The 19,170-nt window shown below is 43.4% G+C and overlaps 1 protein-coding gene across 1 annotated transcript in view; it reads left to right on the forward strand.

Moving 5' to 3' along the window:
* The window catches only part of LOC134206672 (hemicentin-2), an 821,032-nt gene that overhangs the window by 546,547 nt on the left and 255,315 nt on the right, over positions 1-19,170 (forward strand). The window contains exon 3 of the mRNA XM_062682403.1: positions 4,531-4,663. Within this exon, the coding sequence (XP_062538387.1) occupies positions 4,531-4,663 (133 nt within the window). The remainder of the gene's footprint in view (positions 1-4,530; positions 4,664-19,170) is intronic.

Consider the following 19,170-nt stretch of genomic DNA (forward strand, 5'->3'; position numbering starts at 1 on the left):
CAGTCCAAAGCCAGTCCAGGTCAATCGATCCAGTCAGGCCAGTCCAGATCAGTCCAGAAGCCAGTCCAGTTCAGATCCAGTCAAAGCCAGTCGATCCAGTCCAGATCCAGTCTAAATCCAGTCCAGATCAGTCAGTTCAGTTCAAGTCAGTCAGTTCCAGTACCAGATCCAGTCCAAGAACAAATCAGATCCAGTCAGTCCAGATCGATCCAGTCAAGTCCAGATCGGTCCAAGTCAGTCCAGATCAGTCCAGATCCAGTCCAGGTCAGTCCAGATCAGTCCAGATCCAGTCCAGATCAGTCCAGATCAGTCCAGATCGAGTCCAGATCCAGTCAGATCCAGTCCAGATCCAGTCAAGTCCAGTCCAGATCAGTCCAGATCAGTCAGATCCAGTCCAGTCAGTCAGATCCAGTCCAGATCGGTCAGATCCAGTCAGGTCGATCCAGATCAGTCCAGATCCAGTCAGATCAGTCCAGATCAGTCCAGATCGGTCCAGGTCAGTCCAGGTCCAGTCCAGGTCAGTCAGATCCAGTCCAGTCAGTCGGTCAGATCAGTCCAGTCAGGTCAGATCCAGTCCAGATCCAGTCAGGTCAGTCAGGTCCAGTCAGGTCAGTCCAGATCCAGTCCAGATCCAGTCCAGGTCAGTCCAGATCCAGTCAGATCCAGTCAGTCAGTCCAGTCCAGTCCAGATCCAGTCCAGGTCAGTCCAGATCAGTCCAGATCAGTCAGATCCAGTCCAGATCCGGTCCAAGTCGGTCCAGATCCAGTCCAGTCCAGTCCAGTCAGGGTTCAGTCCAGATCCGGTCCAGATCCAGTCCAGATCCAGTCCAAGGTCAGTCCAGGTCAGTCCAGGTCAGTCAGGTCAGGTCAGGTCAGTCCAGTCAGATCCAGGTCAGTCCAAGGTCAGTCCAGATCAGATCCAGTCCAGGTCAGTCAGAGACCAGTTCAGGTCCAGATCCAAGTCACCAGGTCCGGTCCAGTCGGTCAGTCCAAATCCAGTCCAGTCAGATCCAGTCAGTCCGATCCAGTCAGGTCAGTCAGATCAGTCAGGTCAGGTCAGATCCAGTCCAGGTCCAGTCCAAGTCGGTCAGATCAGTCAGGATCAGTCCAGGTCAGTCCAGATCAGTCCAGATCCAGTCAGATCCAGTCCAGATCAGTCGATCCAGATCGGTCAGATCCAGTCCAGGTCAGTCCAGATCAGTCAAGTCAGTCCAGATCGGTCAGGTCAGTCCAGATCCAGTCAGGTCAGTCCAAGATCAGTCCAGATCGATCGGTCAGATCAGTCCAGATCGGTCCAGATCCAGTCCAGATCCAGTCCAGATCCAGTCAGGTCAGATCCAGTCCAAGTCAGTCCAGGTCAGTCCAGGTCAGTCAGATCCAGTCCAGATCAGTCCAAGTCGAGTCAGGTCAGTCCAGGTCAGTCCAGATCCAGTCCAGATCCAGTCCAGGTCCAGTCCAGGTCAGTCAGGTCCAGTCCAGATCCAGTCCAGGTCGATCCAGGTCAGTCCAGATCCAGTCAAATCCAGTCAAGTCAGTCCAGTCAGTCAGATCCAGTCAAGTCAGTCCAGGTCAGTCAGAGTCAGTCAGTCCAGATCGGTCCAGATCCAGTCAGGTCCAGTCAGGTCAGTCCAGGTCAGTCAGATCCAGTCCAGGTCAGTCAGATCCAGTCCAGGTCAGTCCAGATCCAGTCCAGATCAGTCGATCCAGTCCAGGTCAGTCAAGATCCAGTCCAGATCCAGTCCAGATCAGTCAGGTCAGTCCAGATCCAGTCCAGGTCCAGTCCAGATCCAGTCAGATCGGTCCAGGTCAGTCAAGTCAGTCCAGGTCAGTCCAGATCCAGTCCAGGTCAGTCCAGATCCAGTCAGGTCAGTCAGGTCGAGTCCAAGATCAGTCAAGGTCGGTCCAGTCAGTCAGGTCAGATCCAGTCAGTCAGTCCAGATCCAGTCCAGATCCAGTCCAGGTCCAGTCCAGATCCAGTCCAGATCCAGTCCAGATCGATCAGGTCCAGTCCAAGTCCAGTCAGGTCAGTCAGATCCAGTCCAGGTCAGTCAGATCGATCCAGGTCAGTCCAGATCCAGTCCAGATCCAGTCAGGTCAGTCAGATCAGGTCCAAGTCAGTCCAGATCCAGTCCAGATCCAGTCAGTCAAGTCCAGTCAGATCCAGTCCAGATCCAGTCCAGATCCAGTCCAGGTCAGTCCAAATCCAGTCCAGATCAGTCCAGATCCAGTCCAGATCCAGTCCAGTCGGTCAGGTCAGTCCAGATCCGGTCAAATCCAGTCCAGATCCAGTCCAGATCCAGTCCAGATCCAGTCCAGATCCAGTCCAGGTCAGTCAGATCCAGTCCAGATCAGTCAGATCAGTCAGGTCAGTCAGATCCAGTCAGATCCAAGTCCAGATCGATCCAGTCAGGTCAGATCCAGTCGGTCAGATCCAGTCCAGGTCGGTCCAGATCCAGTCAGATCAGTCCAGATCAGTCCAGATCCAGTCCAGATCAGTCCAGGTCAGTCCAGATCAGTCAGGTCCAGTCCAGGTCAGTCAGATCCAGTCAGGTCCGATCCAGTCAGTCAGGTCAGTCAGATCGGTCAGATCAGTCCAGGTCCAGTCAGGTCAGTCAGATCCAGTCCAGATCGGTCCAGATCCAGTCAGATCAGTCCAGATCCAGTCCAGGTCAGTCCAGGTCAGTCCAGATCCAGTCCAGATCAGTCAGGTCAGTCCAGATCCAGTCAGATCCAGTCCAGATCCAGTCCAGGTCAGTCCAGATCCAGTCCGATCCAGTCCAGGTCAGTCCAGATCCAGTCCAGGTCGGTCAGATCCAGTCAGATCCAGTCCAGATCGGTCCAGTCCAGATCCAGTCAGGTCCAGGTCAGTCCAGGTCAGTCCAGATCAGTCCAGATCCAGTCAGATCGGTCAGATCCAGTCCAGGTCAGTCCAGGTCAGTCAGGTCAGTCGATCGGTCAGTCCAGTCCAGATCCAGTCCAGGTCAGTCCAGATCCAGTCCAGATCCAGTCCAGTCGATCCAGTCAGATCCAGTCCAGGTCAGTCCAGATCCAGTCAGGTCAGTCCAGATCGGTCCAGGTCGGTCAAATCAGTCCAGTCGATCGGTCCAGATCAATCCAAATCCAATCCAAATCCAATCCAAATCCAATCCAATCCAAATTAAGTCTCAAACCCCATCAAAATTTTATCAAATCCAATACAAATCCAGTCACCATTGAACCCAGATACTATCCATACCTTTTCCAACAAAAAATCACATCCAATCAAAACTGAATCCATATCCAATCTAAATTAAATCAGAATCCAAGCCAATCTTCAAAGACTAATTCTTAATGCTATTCGCATATTTAGTCTTGAATTTCCGTCTCAATTTTAGAATAAAGTTGTCAATCCTTAGCTCCTGCCACCTTCGAGTTTTCTTTCAATTTTCCAAAAAGTTTGACCGTATCTTCTTCTTCTTCTTCGTCTTATTATTGGCGTTACATCCCCCACTGGGACATTGCTACCTCGCTGCTAAGTGTACTTTAGCACTTCCACAGTTATTAACCACCCTATTAAAAACCATCTAACAACTTTAGTTTTTTGTTTTTTTTTAGATTGGCACGATCATTGTTAGCCTTTTTTTTATCATCCGGCCTACTCCTCTGCCTTTTCGTCAGTGAACCTAATGGAGACGCTAGCTTTCATCATTTGCATTATTTTTGCTATCATTTTTGCTCTTTTTCTTGTTTTTTGACCCACTATTCACTACGTCACACATATTAAAATCAACAAAATCACGTGTATAATGCAGTAACTGTTCCAATCTGTTTTTCGAACTGAGTCATACCATGCAACTTGAGTTCCAACGATTTTTTTATTGAACATACATAGGTGTTTGAAGAGATGTCAAATCTTTTAGTAAAACTGTGTTGTACGAGAAAGGAATGAAATCATTGACATGATGATTCAAAAACTATGCATGTGTTGAAACCTATTTTCTGTTTTATTATAATGAAGATTTTAGTCTTTGGCTGTTCCACTCCATAAATAACATCTCAACTATCTGTTAACACTGGCAAACCATATAACTTAGAGATATCGAGCAACCAATATTTAAGGAGTAATTCTCTAGAGTAGAAACGATTGATTTTCCATATCACATGAGTACTATTGAAATCTGCAACATAATACTTTTGTTTGTTCCATTCGAATGACAGATTCGTGATCCTGACCCTGGCTAGTGGGTACCGAGCAGATTGCACATTCATGCAATAATAGCTGGAAAATCAGAACTCGTGAACCAGCCCGATAAAATCGTACTCGGAAGCTCCTTGAAATACAAATCCAGTGCAAACAAAAGCTGACATTTAATTCCTTGCCTGTGCTGCTTTTGTTTTAAAATACCAACATCAAACAGCTCGACATCGTTTGCAAAACGAACCACACCAACTGTCGAAAAAAAGCATCATCCATGCAATATTCTATTTCCCCGCACATATAGGTACATAGCTCTGACTTTATTTTTCGTTATTGTTGTTCTGCCTTTTCAGTGCCGCTCGTCACCATGGAAGCCTTGGTTGGAGAGACCATCTATTTGCCCTGCAATATCAGCACACACGATCCGGGGGACAGCGTGGTTCTGGTCCTGTGGTACCGGGAAGATAAGGGCTCGCCCATATACAGGTAAGCTGATTACGTCGAAAGCATGCGGAATGCATATACCTATGATGGATTAAGGTACTGTGCACAATTTGTTCGCAAAACCAGGGCAACACTTTGAATGTAATGAACGCAACTGTGGGTAACTGGAAGCTCACGATGCTGAATATTAATTTAACTTTGGCTACCGAAAATAGTTTTAATCTGGTTTTCTCTAAAACATGCACAGCGTTTGAGTAAATAAGTAATGCTTCGTGTCAAAACTAAACCCTGTTCATTAGATAATTCACTTTGTAAGACATTCTTTCTTGCACGGAAATTTAATCCAATATCCATGATAACTTTTTCCACCCGATGAGAATGATGACTTATTCTCACTCCTCGACCTGTCTCCATTTGACGAGATTCTTGGAAGCGCTGGCGCTGGAATCAAACATGCACTGATGAGGGGTGATTGCGTTTCAACCGTCATCCTGTCTTATCGGCAAACTCACCGCACCACCGTACACAGCACTTGCAGTAGGGTTCCACACTGGAGTGTGATAATCGGCGAGTGCCGGCTTATGCTTTGCTTGCCCGATGACGCCACACTAATGATGACGAATCAATACGCTCTTCACGTACCATGAAAGATGTCCTTAATTTGTGTTGATTGAGGCTGTCGCGCATGCTGCGAAAGCATTTGCATTTAATGCGTGCTTGTTTGTTTGCTTAATAAATCGATTGAAATTTACTCAACGGTATAAGATTATTTGGTTTAATGTCACTCGGATTATTACCGTATGTGATTGTTGAACAAATCGCGACAGGTCACTGTTGTTGTTATCGGTGTGATGTGATCCGAATGTTGATACAGACTTTAACTGCAATTAGTAATGTACAATGTAGTATTAAAATCTTCCGCAGTTCTATATGGCAAAAATAATACAGCTTCTGTATTATTAAAAACTGTCATTCGCTGGTTGGGTGTAGGACTTCCTGGGCTAGTGCTCCATATACCGCCCACCTGTGAGCCCTGTGAGATTAGCGTATGATTTCTTCAGCGTGTGATCATAGATTCACACCTCAACGTGTCAACCAATGAGCAGCAAGCCATGACTCGGCCTCTTCTTGTCAGATCTCCGAGGCATGTACACGCATCAACGGAGAGCCGCTGAAATATTATTTCGTTGCGGCCATTCAGGATCACACATTTTGGCGATCCTATCCAGTCTAATGTCTGGTTCCTGTCGCTGATTTCATGAAGTGAGTTGAATTCAAGTACCTAATTTGTGAAGAACAAAGACCGTCGGAAAATCATTTGTAGTTTGAAAAATCACAAGGCGCGTCTGGAAGAACGTTGCAAAATGGTTTCTGGTTTGAAAAATCGCAAAGCGCAGGAAAATGATTTGTGGTTTAGAAAACTATAAGTGGTGTCCAAAAGGCGGCCAAAAATATTTTGCAGTTTCGAATACTACATGGTGGGGTCTCTAGTTAGCTTATATATCTAGACCAACATTTGAAAAGGGCGTAACACCCATAATTTATTCCTTCTGATTCTTTGTCTACATATGTAGCTATATATGTGGACGAAGAATCAGAAGGAACAAATTTTGGTTGTTACGCCCTTTTCAAATGTTGGTCTAGATATAATCTTGATTTTTTTTCTTGAAATGCAATTAATTAGTAGTCACAGCGGGATTACCTGTTGGATTAGATATTTTGGAATTTGCGAAATTAATAAAGCTGCCAAATTCTGATCTATTATTCGCAACTGTTGAAGGTCAGCGTGAAGATGTACTATACACGAGACTAACAGTTGGACTAAACGTACGGAATCATTAATTCAGATTACATATTGCTGCAATCTATAATGTTTCTCTAGACATCAATTTAATTTAAACGATTGCCGTCATTTCCCAAGTAGCAATTATGGTTTTAAAACGATCTTGGAGAAGGCGATCTATTCTTCAAGTAGGTAATTAAACCACAATAAATATATCAATGATGAAAATTCGCCTTCGTCTCGTTCAAATAACCCAAGCATTGCATCCTATGCTAGATATTTTTTTGCTTTTTTGACGAGAGAAGAAGGTAAATGTGGGGTTAGTAATTTTCCGTCAACGTGTGCTCATAGAATTACATCTCAACGTGTCAACCAGAGCAGCAAGCCATGACTCGCTCTTTTCTTGTCAGATCTTTGTGACACATCCACTCGTTACACGCCCACCTGTGAGCCCTGTGGGGTTTGAGTATGATTCCTTCAGCGTGTGATCATAGATTCACACCTCAACGTATCAACCGGTGAGCACCAAGCTATGACTCGGCCTCTGCTTGTCAGATCTCCGAGGCCTGTACACGAATCAATGGAGAGCCGCTGAAATTTTATTTTGTTCCGGCCATTTAGGGTCACACTTTCCTTATGGAAAGGATCATCTTGCCGCTCTCTTTCGCCTTATGCTGCGAACCTCCTTGTCGAGGTCCGCCAGCTTCTCAGCGCTGCACATCGCCTTGAACACGTCGTCGGCGTAGCGCACTTATTCTGCTTTTTATAAGCAGCACTGAGCCCTTATCCCTGGCTACCGTATCCCAAGGGCAGGGCTGACAATAGTCATTTTCCTCGTATGAAGAAAGCGTAAAGAATATAGTCTTCGTCATAGCATTCCCAAGTATCCCAACAAAATTAATTTTATGATGCACTTAAAGCACACTTATAGACTTGTGCTTTAAAACCACATATAAAACCAATTCTTCTACAATATGGCTCTAAGAAAATCATAAAATCTTTATAAGACACTCTAGAAAAGGTGTTCAAGACCACTTTCTAAGGTTCGCTTAAAATTTGTTAGTTTTATCAAAGTGAGCTTATGATGGCACGTAATATCGGCATAAAACTCGGTTAGAGTTTTGACAGATTGTTTTGTCGACTAGATTTGATCTGATGTTGATGTTGGTGTTGAACTTCGTATTACTAAATTGAACAGTATCTCATAATAATAATTATGATGTATACATTGAAAAAATAAAACGACACTGCATTAAGTCATGTAGTTTGCTATGCCACGACCACTTTGTCGATTATTTTTTGCGTAAAAGTTGGAAATAATGAGTGCGCTTCATTTATATTGGAAGAAAATTGTTTCATTTGCAAAAACTATTTTCTTAAAAAAAATTAGAAACTATAAAAAATAATCTTTGCTCTAGTTTTTCTTCAACAATGACACATATTCTGTCTAAGCTCCCGAATATCCTGAAATGTCTCATTTATTTATAGTGGAAACAGATATTTACAAATAAATTAAGTCAAGCAGTGCACTATGGGGATTTAGGCGGACTTTAATCGGAAAATCCACTTTCACCAATATTTTTTTCACAATTTTTTTTCGAAAGTAGATACACAAGATAAGAAAACCCCAAAATTTCAGGTCCCTACGAGGTATAGTTTTTGAGATATTTGTTATCAAAGTTGAGAAAAGGTTAAAACGCGGTATTCCTCTTCAAAATCTTGCTGCACTTCATACCAGTTTTTGAAAGGTTTTTTTTCTGGTCCGGAGACGAGCCAGCCTCGGGCTGAAAGTCTCCTTAATAAAGACACAAAAAAAAAAAAAAAAAAGGTTTTTTTCTGATACGATACCGAGGTTTATATATAGCATTGTAAAGATAATTAAAAGAGCTTTCATATGGTACTTCCGAAAATTGTGATATCGTGAAGGAAAAAATTTTAAAAAAAATCGAAATTCGGAGAAAACACTGAAAATTAGATGTATAACTTAAAAAGTCAGCCACTTTTTTTCCCCGCATTTCCTCGCGGAGATATTTAGTTGGGAATCATATTTAGAATGTGTACTTTCAGATTCCCACGGAAAATCTTGCGCAAACTTGCGCCATTTTGAGAAAACGCAATTTGAAAAAAAAAAACGCTTGTGCTCCAAAACTTGTTTGTTTTTCCTTAGTGTGCATCATTGCAACACAAATTTCAATATTCTCTTATAATAAACGTTCTTCCCTATTTGTTCTTGGTATTTTGTGAATAAAAATTCGATGTTGTTTGGAAATTTATATAGGGTATCCAATCATGGTTTGAACCAAATGGCGGGTTTCAGATGAGCCGTCAAAACAAAGTTGATTTATTTCATTAAAGGGACATGTTACAACTGCGATTTCTAGTGTATATGGAAGCTTAGTTCATTATCTTTCTAAAAACATCCTGGGTGCACATATTTATGCTTAGTTTCATTGAAAAAACTTAATAATTACATAACTTTGATTCGTACAATGGTTTGAACTACACTGTTCATGGTTTGAACTAAATTCGTACCATGGTTTGAACTACTGAAGCAGCTCCTAAATATAATAGCAATCACATGCATGAAACGCTGAGGAAATCTATAGAAAAGCAAATTTGTTTTACTATTCATCTTCTCGCATTAGATTAATAACTCGAAACGTGTGAAAATCGTCTAAATTATCGATATGAAAATTGCGGTTTTTTTCATATTGGAAATGTAAACAAAATGCTCCAGCTAGGCGCATGCAGCGCTCCTAGCGGACAGCAGCAGAACATGACTGCATTTACAAGTTCAAACCATGGTACGAATTTAGTTCAAACCATGATCAGTTTTTACCTTGTATAAATGTTACTATTTTAACTATTTAAAACTAAACCGTCTAAGACGAATTAAGTACTGTCCATTTAATTCCACCAGTTAATTTTCGTTATCTTTGCAGATACGTATTTCGACCACAACTGTGTGGTCGTCTTCAGTGTCTTGTACTTGACTCGACTTGACTTGAGTCGAGTCAAGTACAAGACACTGAAGACGACCACACAGTTGTGGTCGAAATACGTATCTGCAAAGATAACGAAAATTAACTGGTGGAATTAAATGGACAGTACTTAATTCGTCTTAGACGGTTTAATACATTCCACTAAACGAGCTTAACCTTCCTAGTGCATTAAAAAAAAGTTACACATTGTGCATTAGCGGGTCAAAAATGACCCAAATTGGATTCGCTCCCAAAAGTTCATTTTCGAACCGATTCTCAATCTTTTGGAACCAAATTGAAGGTATGGAATCCACGGATGTCGCTACGGACAGATTTTTGCACTTTGGCCATTCTGGTTCCCAGGAATCGATGTTGAAGGAACATAGATTCTTAGGCCAATTTTTGGCGTGATTTCTTGCCTCTCGAAGGGTGATTTTGGAAATGCTCATTAATTTGCGTAGCAATAATTTTATTAGAATGTAGCCATTGTTCATTTCCATGGATCAACACAATTCCTGGTTATTTCACGGTCCGGTGTCCCTACGGAAGATCCGGAACATCCGTAGAAGTGGTCAATTCATTGAACTCATCCTAGAAGAGCGCGGTTTTTTTCCAAAGCTTTTAATTATCGAACGCTGAGTAACAAATGATTGTGGTGACCCATTTTGATGGACCTGCGTGGCCACCGGAGGTCCTCCAGAGGATCCGAAGCATTCGGTGAAGTGGTCAATTCATGGAACTCATCCTAGAAGAATGCAGTTTTCACAAAACTTTTGATTATCGTAATTTGAGTAACAAATGATTGTGGTTACTCATTTTGGTGGAACTGGGTGGCCACCGGAGTTTTCCGAAAAATCCGGAACATCCGTAAAATGGTCAATTAATGAAACTTATCATATAATAGCGCGGTTTTTCCAAAGCTTTTCATTATCGAACTACAAGTAACAAATGATTGTGGTGACCCATTTGGATGGACCTGTACGGCCGAAGGTCCTTCAGAAGATCCGGGACGTCCGTAAAGTGGTCAATTCATGAAATACATCATAGAAGAGCGCGGTTTTATCCAAAGCTTTTCCCAATAGTACTTTGAGTAACAAATGATTGTGGTGACCTATGTTGGTGGATCTGGGTGGCCACTGGAAGTGCTCCAGAAGATCCAGAACGCCCGTAAAATGGTCAATTCATGAAACTTATCATAAAAGAGCACGGTTTTTCTAAAGCTTTTCATTATCGAACTTTTAAAAAAATCTTTCTATTATCGAGCTCTGAGCAAGATACGAAGGAATGTCGTGACCCGTTCTTATTTACCAAAGTGACTACCGGAGGTCTTACGGAATATACGGAACATCGGTTAAAGAGGTTAATTTATGTAATACATACTAGAATAGGCTATTTTTTTAAATTTCCTTGTCGTACTCTGAATATGAAATTATTGCCGTGACCTTTTCTCACGGATGTGAGTAGCAACTAAAGGCCCTTCGGAATGTCCGTATCACACGTAAAAGAGATCATCAATTCATAAAACCCACCATAGAAATGGCGTGTTTTCCATAGAAGAAGAAGATGAAGCACACTATTCTTCTAAACCTTTTTATTTTCCTAATTTTAGAAACCAATGATCGTAACCAATTCGCATGGATTGCCCACTGTATGTCTTCAGGTACATTCAGATCATCCGTAAAATCGATCAATTCATGAAACTTGTCATAGTTTTCCTATTTTCATATCCTGAGTAATGGATGATCGTTGTAACCCATTCTCAGGAACGTGTGTAGTCACGAATGAAACTCCGCAAGATCAAAAATCTGTAATTATAGTCAATTCATAAAAATTAAGATGACACTATTTTTTTGAAAGGACAATCACATTAACCCAGAAAATATTTTCAAGTATGGCATAATTTGCTTCCATGATCGATATTCACCATTCACCACGAATTGACCACTTTAACGGACGTTCCAAATCTTTCGGAAGACCTCGGTAGCCACCCAGGTCCTTCAAAAGGGTCATCATAATCATTTATTACTCAGCGTTCGGTGATTCAGCTATTCCATTGTGAGTTTTATGAATTGACCATTTCTACGGATGTTCCAGATCTTCTGGAGGAACTCCGGTGGCCACTCAGGTCCATCACACTGGGTCACCATAATCATTTGATACTCAGTGTTCGATAATGAAAAGCTTTGGAAAAAACCGCACCCTTTTATGATAAGTTTTATAAATTGATCATTTTTACGGACGCTCCGGATCTACTAGAGGACCTCCGGTGGCCACCCAGGTTCACCAAATTGGGTCACCACAATTTGTTACTCAAAGTACGACAATGAAAAGCTTTGGAAAAAAACGCGCACTTCTAGGATGAATTCCATGAATCTATACCATTTCGTCGAAAGTCATTTCGTCGAAAGACATTTCGTCGAATGACATTTAGTTGAATGACATTTGGTCGAAAGGACATTACGTCGAATGGACGTTTGATCGAAGGGACATTTAGTCGAAAATGATTTAGTTAATCCACTAGAGACGTAGGACATTTGATCGAATGACGTTTGGTCGAAAGGACACTACGTCGAATTGACATTTAGTCGAAATCAGTTTTCTGAAAGAATCTTCGTACATTTGGTTATATGACGTTTGGTCGAAAGTGGATTTTCGAATTGATAATCTTGGTACATTCAGTCTAATGACGTTCCGTCGAATGGATATTTGAAATAAAGAACTTAAGCCAATAACAATTAAAAATAAATGATTTATTGCGGTATTCCTAAAATCATATAATTATTTTTCCAATAATGTCCAAAGAATGATGGTCTGATAAAAAGAATAAATAATACGAAAACGGTGAATATTGCGATATTATTCTTGACTGGATATCGACTTCCCTGAACCCCTCTAACCGACTACATTGAATCTATACCACCTGGTCAAAAGAAATGTAGTCGAATGATGTTTCGTCATTAGACATGACGCCGAATAGACATTACTACCGTTACACGCATAACTGTCCCATGTACATCGGAAATTCCAGCAAATATGGGACGAATATGCGTGTGATGGCAGATTAGGTCATATGACCATTTGGTCGAAATTAAGTTTTCGGCCAATAACTAACGAATTATGGTTCAAAGACCATTTTATACTGAACTAATTATTGTATACATATTGAGTGGAAGAAAGAGTATCAATGAAAAGAATAAAAAACCATTTCCATTCGACCGAATGTCAATCAACGAAATGTTCCAAAGCCGACTGCGATGAAGTATTAGCAAATAACATTGATATCATTGGTTTTAGACCATGTGCCGAAAATAGAATAGAGGTATACTGCCGCTAACCGCAAGTCGAGCACATCTGTACATGGAGCCCCATATACAGATGTGCTCGACTTGCGGTTAGCGGCAGTATATATTTTGCTACTTCTGAAGGTTTTCAATTTTTCAATAATCCACCAGGTCTCCAGAAGTTTCTGTTAGCTCAGATGAAAAATCCTCATTGGCTTCCTTATTCGTTTCTTCAGCTGCTGATTGAAATTCCTCATGTCCACTGAATTCCTCCAACCAGTTTATTCATGTATCTTATGGATTATTAAACCAGAAATGTCTAAATCTCCTTTCGACTAAATGTCCATTTGACTAAAAGTCCATTCGACTAAATGTCCTTTCGTTCAAATGTCCATTCGACTGAATGTTCCTTCGACCAAATGTCCTTTCGACAAAATGTCGAACTAAACGTCATTCGACGAATTGTCCCAAAGCCGAATTCCATGAATTGACAATTTTTACGGACGTTCCGGATCTTCTGGAGCACCTCCGGTGGCCACCCTTCTTCTTCTTCTTCTTATTGGCATTACATCCCCACACTGGGACAGAGCCGCCTCACAGCTTAGTGTTCATTCTGCACTTCCACAGTTATTAACTGCAAGGTTTCTAAGCCAGGTTACCATTTTTGCATTCGTATATCATTAGGCTAACACGATGATACTTTTATGCCCAGGAAAGTCGAGACAACTTCCAATCCGAAAATTGTCTAGACCGGCACCGGGAATCGAACCCAGCCACCCTCAGCATAGTCTTGCTTTGTAGCCGCACGTCTTACCGCATAGCTAAGGAGGGCCCCTAGGTCCACCAAAATAGGCCCCCATAATCATTTGTTACTCAAAGTACTATGAGGAAAATCTTTGGAAAAAACCGCACACTTTTATGATGAGTTTCATGAATTGGCCATTTTTACGGACGTTCCGGATCTACTGGAGAACCTCCGGTGGCCGCCCAGGTCCACCAAAATAGGTCCCCACAATCATTTGTTGCTCAAAGTACTATGAGGAAAAGCTTTGGAAAAAACCGCACCCTTTTAAGATAAGTTCTATGAATTGGCCATTTTTACGGACGTTCTGGATCTACTGAAGGACCTCCGGTGGCCACCCAGGTCCACCAAAATAGGTCCCCACAAAAATTTGTTACTCAAAGTACTATGAGGAAAAGCTTTGGAAAAACCGCACCCTTTTATGATAAGTTTTATGAATTGGCCATTTTTACGGACGTTCCCGATCTACCGGAGGACCTCCGGTGGCCACCCAGGTCCACCAAAATGGGTCACCACAATCATTTGTTACTTAAAGTTCGATAATGAAAAGTTTGGAAAAAAAGCGCACTTCTAGGATGAGTTCCATGGAATGACAATTTTTACGGACGTTCCGGATCTTCTAGAGCACCTCCGGTGGCCACCCGGGTCCACCAAAATAGGTCCCCACAATCATTTGTTACTCAAAGTACTATAAGGAAAAGCTTTGGAAAAAAACCGCACCCTTTTATGATGAGTTTCATGAATTGGCCATTTTTACGGACGTTCCGGATCTACTGGAGCACCTCCGGTGGCCACCCAGGTCCACCAAATTGGGTCACCACAATCATTTGTTACTCAAAGTACGATAATGAAAAGCTTTGAAAAAAAATCGCGCACTTCTAGGATGAGTTCCATGAATTGACCATTTTTACGGATGTTCCGGATCTTCTAAAGGAACTCCGGTGGCCACTCAGGTCTATCACAATGGGTCACCACAATCATTTGTTACTCAGCGTTCGATAATTAAAAGCTTTGGAAAAAAACCGCGCTCTTCTAGGATGAGTTCAATGAATTGACCACTTCTACGGATGTTCCGGATCTTCCGGAGGGACACCGGACCGTGAAATAACCAGGAATTGTGTTGATCCATGGAAATGGACAATGGCTACATTCTAATAGAATTATTGCTACGCAAATTAATGAGCATTTCCAAAATCACCCTTCGAGAGGCAAGTTGTGTTCCTTCAACATCGATTCCTGGGAACCAGAATGGCCAAAGTGCAAAAATCTGTCCGTAACGACATCCGTGGATTCCATACCTTCAATTTGGTTCCAAAAGATTGAGAATCGGTTCGAAAATGAACTTTTGGGAGCGAATCCAATTTGGGTCATTTTTGACCCGCTAATGCACAATGTGTCACTTTTTTGTTGTGGCGTTCCTAGAGGTCGCTGATAGCTGGTTATCACCCCAAAATTTTCATTTCCAAAATTAGGAAAAGTCAGAAAATTTCAACGCCCTATCTCATTTGATTACAAAGCTACAACGTTTTTAAATCATCTCTGGGCCAAAATAGACCCCAATGCACTAGGAAGGTTAATATATTTTAACTATTTAAAACTGTTTCTCAATTGTATGATGATGTCAATCGATTACAGATATAAATAGCGTTCTTTTGATATATTGATCTCACTCCTGTGTCATAAAATGCGTCCTTTACGAGCTTTTTGAGATTATGCCACTGATGGGGGGGATTTAGCGCAAATTCAGGACGTTTTTAAATCGCTCCATTTTATTACTTAAACAATATGAACGATTGTTTAAATAAACTCTATCACTTCCAATATACCTAAATATGCCATTCTTACTGTTTTAGGTTCATTTCCTGCCAATGAGATGGTAATTTCTACTGATTTCAAAATGGTTCAAACCATGATACGCTTTTCACTAGTTCAAACCATGATTGGATGCCCTACATTATTGATAAAAGAGTCAAAATATTAATCATATTTCAAAAGTTAGTCGCCAAATGACTGGATTTGAAACTTAACAACATTTTCCTGTTATGACAACATTAAAAAAATCTTATAAGCTCGAAAAAAGGAAGAAAATATTTTTGTCCGCCAGTTTGTATTGGGAACCCAGTCAACACAAAATCGTATGTGATGCAACGTAAGATGCTGAAGTGGAGTCGATATAGGTACATATTGTATGGGGAAGTACCTATATGGCCTCCACTTTAGCATCTTATGTGACATCATATACGAACTTGTGTTGACTGGGAAGCTCCATAGTGCAGTGGTCTAACGTTGCGTATCTGCAACTGATTTGACCCGATTGAATAAAATCTGCTTGTTAAAGTGATGTGTATTGTGTATTGGATAATTTTATATTATGTTTGCCTCAATTATCCAATAGTTTTAATATTTTGCTACTTATATGTGTCCAACTTGGCAGTATGTTTTGATTGTTTTGATATATTCTTCAACAAGAGCACTGTCTCCCAATTAAAACCACATAGATTTATGAAAGTTTTACGGTGGCATTCTCAAGATCATTCTTACTTAACTAAGAGCACCATAAAACTTTCTTAAAACTGCATGGTTTCAGTTGGGAGAAAGTACTCTTGTTTGATAATTTGTCAAAATAAACAGCCTATGATGAACCTGGAGCATCTCTTAAAACCATTATAGGAGAATGTTTTCTTTCTTTCTTCTTTTCGTTTCCATTGCCGCCAAGCCCATAGTATCTTCGGTACAACCAGAAAGTAATGCTTCAAAGGGGGGCCAGTGCATAACGCACCCTCGAGGTTAGCTGCGTGTCCTTGCAGCATCGAACATCGTGACTCGCTTTTTTGGAAGAACACCATGGTGTCGTGCCAGCGCATTGCCGGCTTTCCAGGTGGCCTTACCACGTCCTATGTCCTCGGAAGGTGGGCAGGGTCGACTTCGCGCCTGCTTCCCTCTGCAAGACTGGTATCAAGAATGATGATGTTGCGTGCACCCCAAATTGACCTCTCTGCGATAGGGCCTATTCGCCAGCACACAGAGGGACTTGCCGACGCGGTGCCTACGCCTGCCCCAGCCTTGACGAGGACCCCTGTCCATCCTCGGGCTCGGAACCCACCCGGTTGACCGACACCACGAAAGCGACGATACCATGTTGTTCTTCACGGGGCCACTTGTTCGATAAAAGGATCGAGTTCGACCACAGGGCACCGGTATGACCCATAAAGCCGACTCCGAACCCTTGGACCACCTCTTATTTGCGCCTGAACTAGCCATTCCTTGGGTTCACGCGCCACCTTCTGTGTAGCTCCGAGACGTTTTGGACGATAGCAGATAAAACAGCGTTCCAGCAAGCTTCATCTTTGAAAATCCTCCGGACTAGGTTGTCCGGGGTAGTGTCCAGACCACATGTGGCAAGCATGTGGTCACGCATTGTGCGAAAACGCGGGCACATGAACAACACGTGTTCCGCCGTTTCCTCTAAACCTGCGCACACCGGACACTCGGGCGAGGCCGAGTGTACGACCCGGTGTAGGTACTGTCTGAAGCAACCATGGCCTGTAAGGACCTGGGTCAGGTTTGAAGTGATTTCCTCATGGCGCCTCTTGACCCACGTACCTATCTCCGGTATCAACCTCTGTGTCCATCTACCCTTAGTGGAACTGTCCCACGCACGCTGCCATTTGACCATTGAGGCCAACCTGACAGTCCTACGGATGCCTCTCGTGCCGCGCTTTTCGAAGCGCTCTATGTCTTCACCGATAACTATTTCACTATATCACCGGTATGATAACTATATCACCGGTATGATGATGGCGCAAAGTGCATCGTGCGACACGGTACGGTACGCGCTCGCAACTCTTAGGCACATGAGCCTATACGTACTTTCTAACTTCGTTCTGTAGCAGTTAATACGCAGGGCCGTGCCCCAAGCTGGCCCCCCATACCTCAGTATGAACAGAGCAACGCTAGCCAGAAGCTTGCGCTTGCTGGCATATACCGCAGAGCTAGTGGACATCATCCGGGACAATGCCGCTATAGCTGTGGAGGTACGCTTGCAGGCGTAATTGACGTGGCTACCAAAGGGGAGTTTATCGTCGATCATTACCCCCAATAGTTTGATGAAGCGTTCAGAGGTGACCGTGCAGTTGTCTGCCCTTATCACCGCTAGTTGCTCCGACTTTCGGCTGTTAACAACAACCACCTCAGTCTTGTGGTGAGCCAGTTCTAACTTCCTGGAACTCATCCACTCCTCCACTATTGCGATCGAGTGGGCTGCAGTCAACTCCACCTCTTCGATCGATTCGCCGTAGACCTCCAGCGTAATATCGTCAGCGAAGCCGACGATTACCACGCCCACCGGGAACTTCAACCTCAAGACACCGTCGTACATGACGTTCCATAACACCGGACCCAGTATGGAACCTTGCGGAGCCCCTAAGGTTATGTCAACGCACTTCCGACCCGCCTCCGTGTCGTATACCAGTACTCGATTCTGGAAGTAGCTTCCGAGAATCTTGTACAGGTACTCACAGGAATTCCAAGACGCAGGAGCGCATCATGCTGCCCAACTGGAGCTATTGAGAGCATTCCTCACGTCGAGAGTCACTACTGCACAATAGCGAACCCCCCTCCTCTTACGCTGGATAGCTATCTACGCGGATTTGGTAACCGCCAAGATAGCGTCTACGGTCGACTTACCCTTTGGAAGCCAAACTGGTTACTCGATAAACCATCCGCACCCTCCGTGCGTATCAACAACCTGTTGAGGATAATCTTTCTCGAGTACCTTCCCCGCCGTATCAAGCAGGCATATTGGTCTTTATGCCGACGGATCCCCCGGTGGTTTTCCCGCCTTTGGCAATAGGACCAAGCTCTGCCTTTTCCATGCTTCAGGGAAGACTCCCTCGTCCAGCCATCTCTGCATGACAGATCTGAACAACTCGGGAGCCTCAGCAATGGCCGTTTTGATGGCCAGGTTCGGAATACCATCTGGTCCTGGCACCTTACCTACACTAAGGGACTGTGCAATACCCGCAAGTTCCGCCACAGTTACTCTTCCCTCGTCGGCCACCCTGGCCCCTGGCAGCTCCACAAAGGGAGGCCAGGGACTGTGGTCGTGACGTGGGAAGAACCCCGCGATGATCCTCTCCAGCATCTCTGGAGACCGCTCTGTAGGGGCCATCGCCCCACGTGTCTTGGCCATTACGACCCTATAGGCGTCACCCCATGGATTCGCGTTAGCACTTTGACACAGGCCCTCGAAGCAGGCTTTTTTTCTTGATTTAATCTCAGTCTTCAGAGCGGATCTAGCAGCCACGAACGCCACCCGTCGTTCAACATGCTCCTCTTCTGTGTGTGCTCGCTGCATCCGCCTCCTTGTCCGTAGGCAGGCGCGGCGCAGGTTCGCAATTGCTTGAGTCCACCAGTAAGCCGTTGAGTATCAGCTGTTTAGGATTTAGGCGGCCTACTAGACACAAAGCTAGGGACCCTCCTTAGCCGTGCGGTAAGACGCGCGGCTACAAAGCAACACCATGCTGAGGGTGGCTGGGTTCGATTCCCGGTGCCGGTCTAGGCAATTTTCGGATTGGAAATTGTCTCGACTTTCCTGGGCATAAAAGTATCATCGTTCTAGCCTCATGATATACGAATGCAAAAATGGTAACCTGGCTTAGAAACCTCGCAGTTAATAACTGTGGAAGTTCTTAATGAACATT

This window comes from Armigeres subalbatus, chromosome 1 (assembly GCF_024139115.2).
Source record: "Armigeres subalbatus isolate Guangzhou_Male chromosome 1, GZ_Asu_2, whole genome shotgun sequence".
NCBI lineage: Eukaryota > Metazoa > Arthropoda > Insecta > Diptera > Culicidae > Armigeres > Armigeres subalbatus.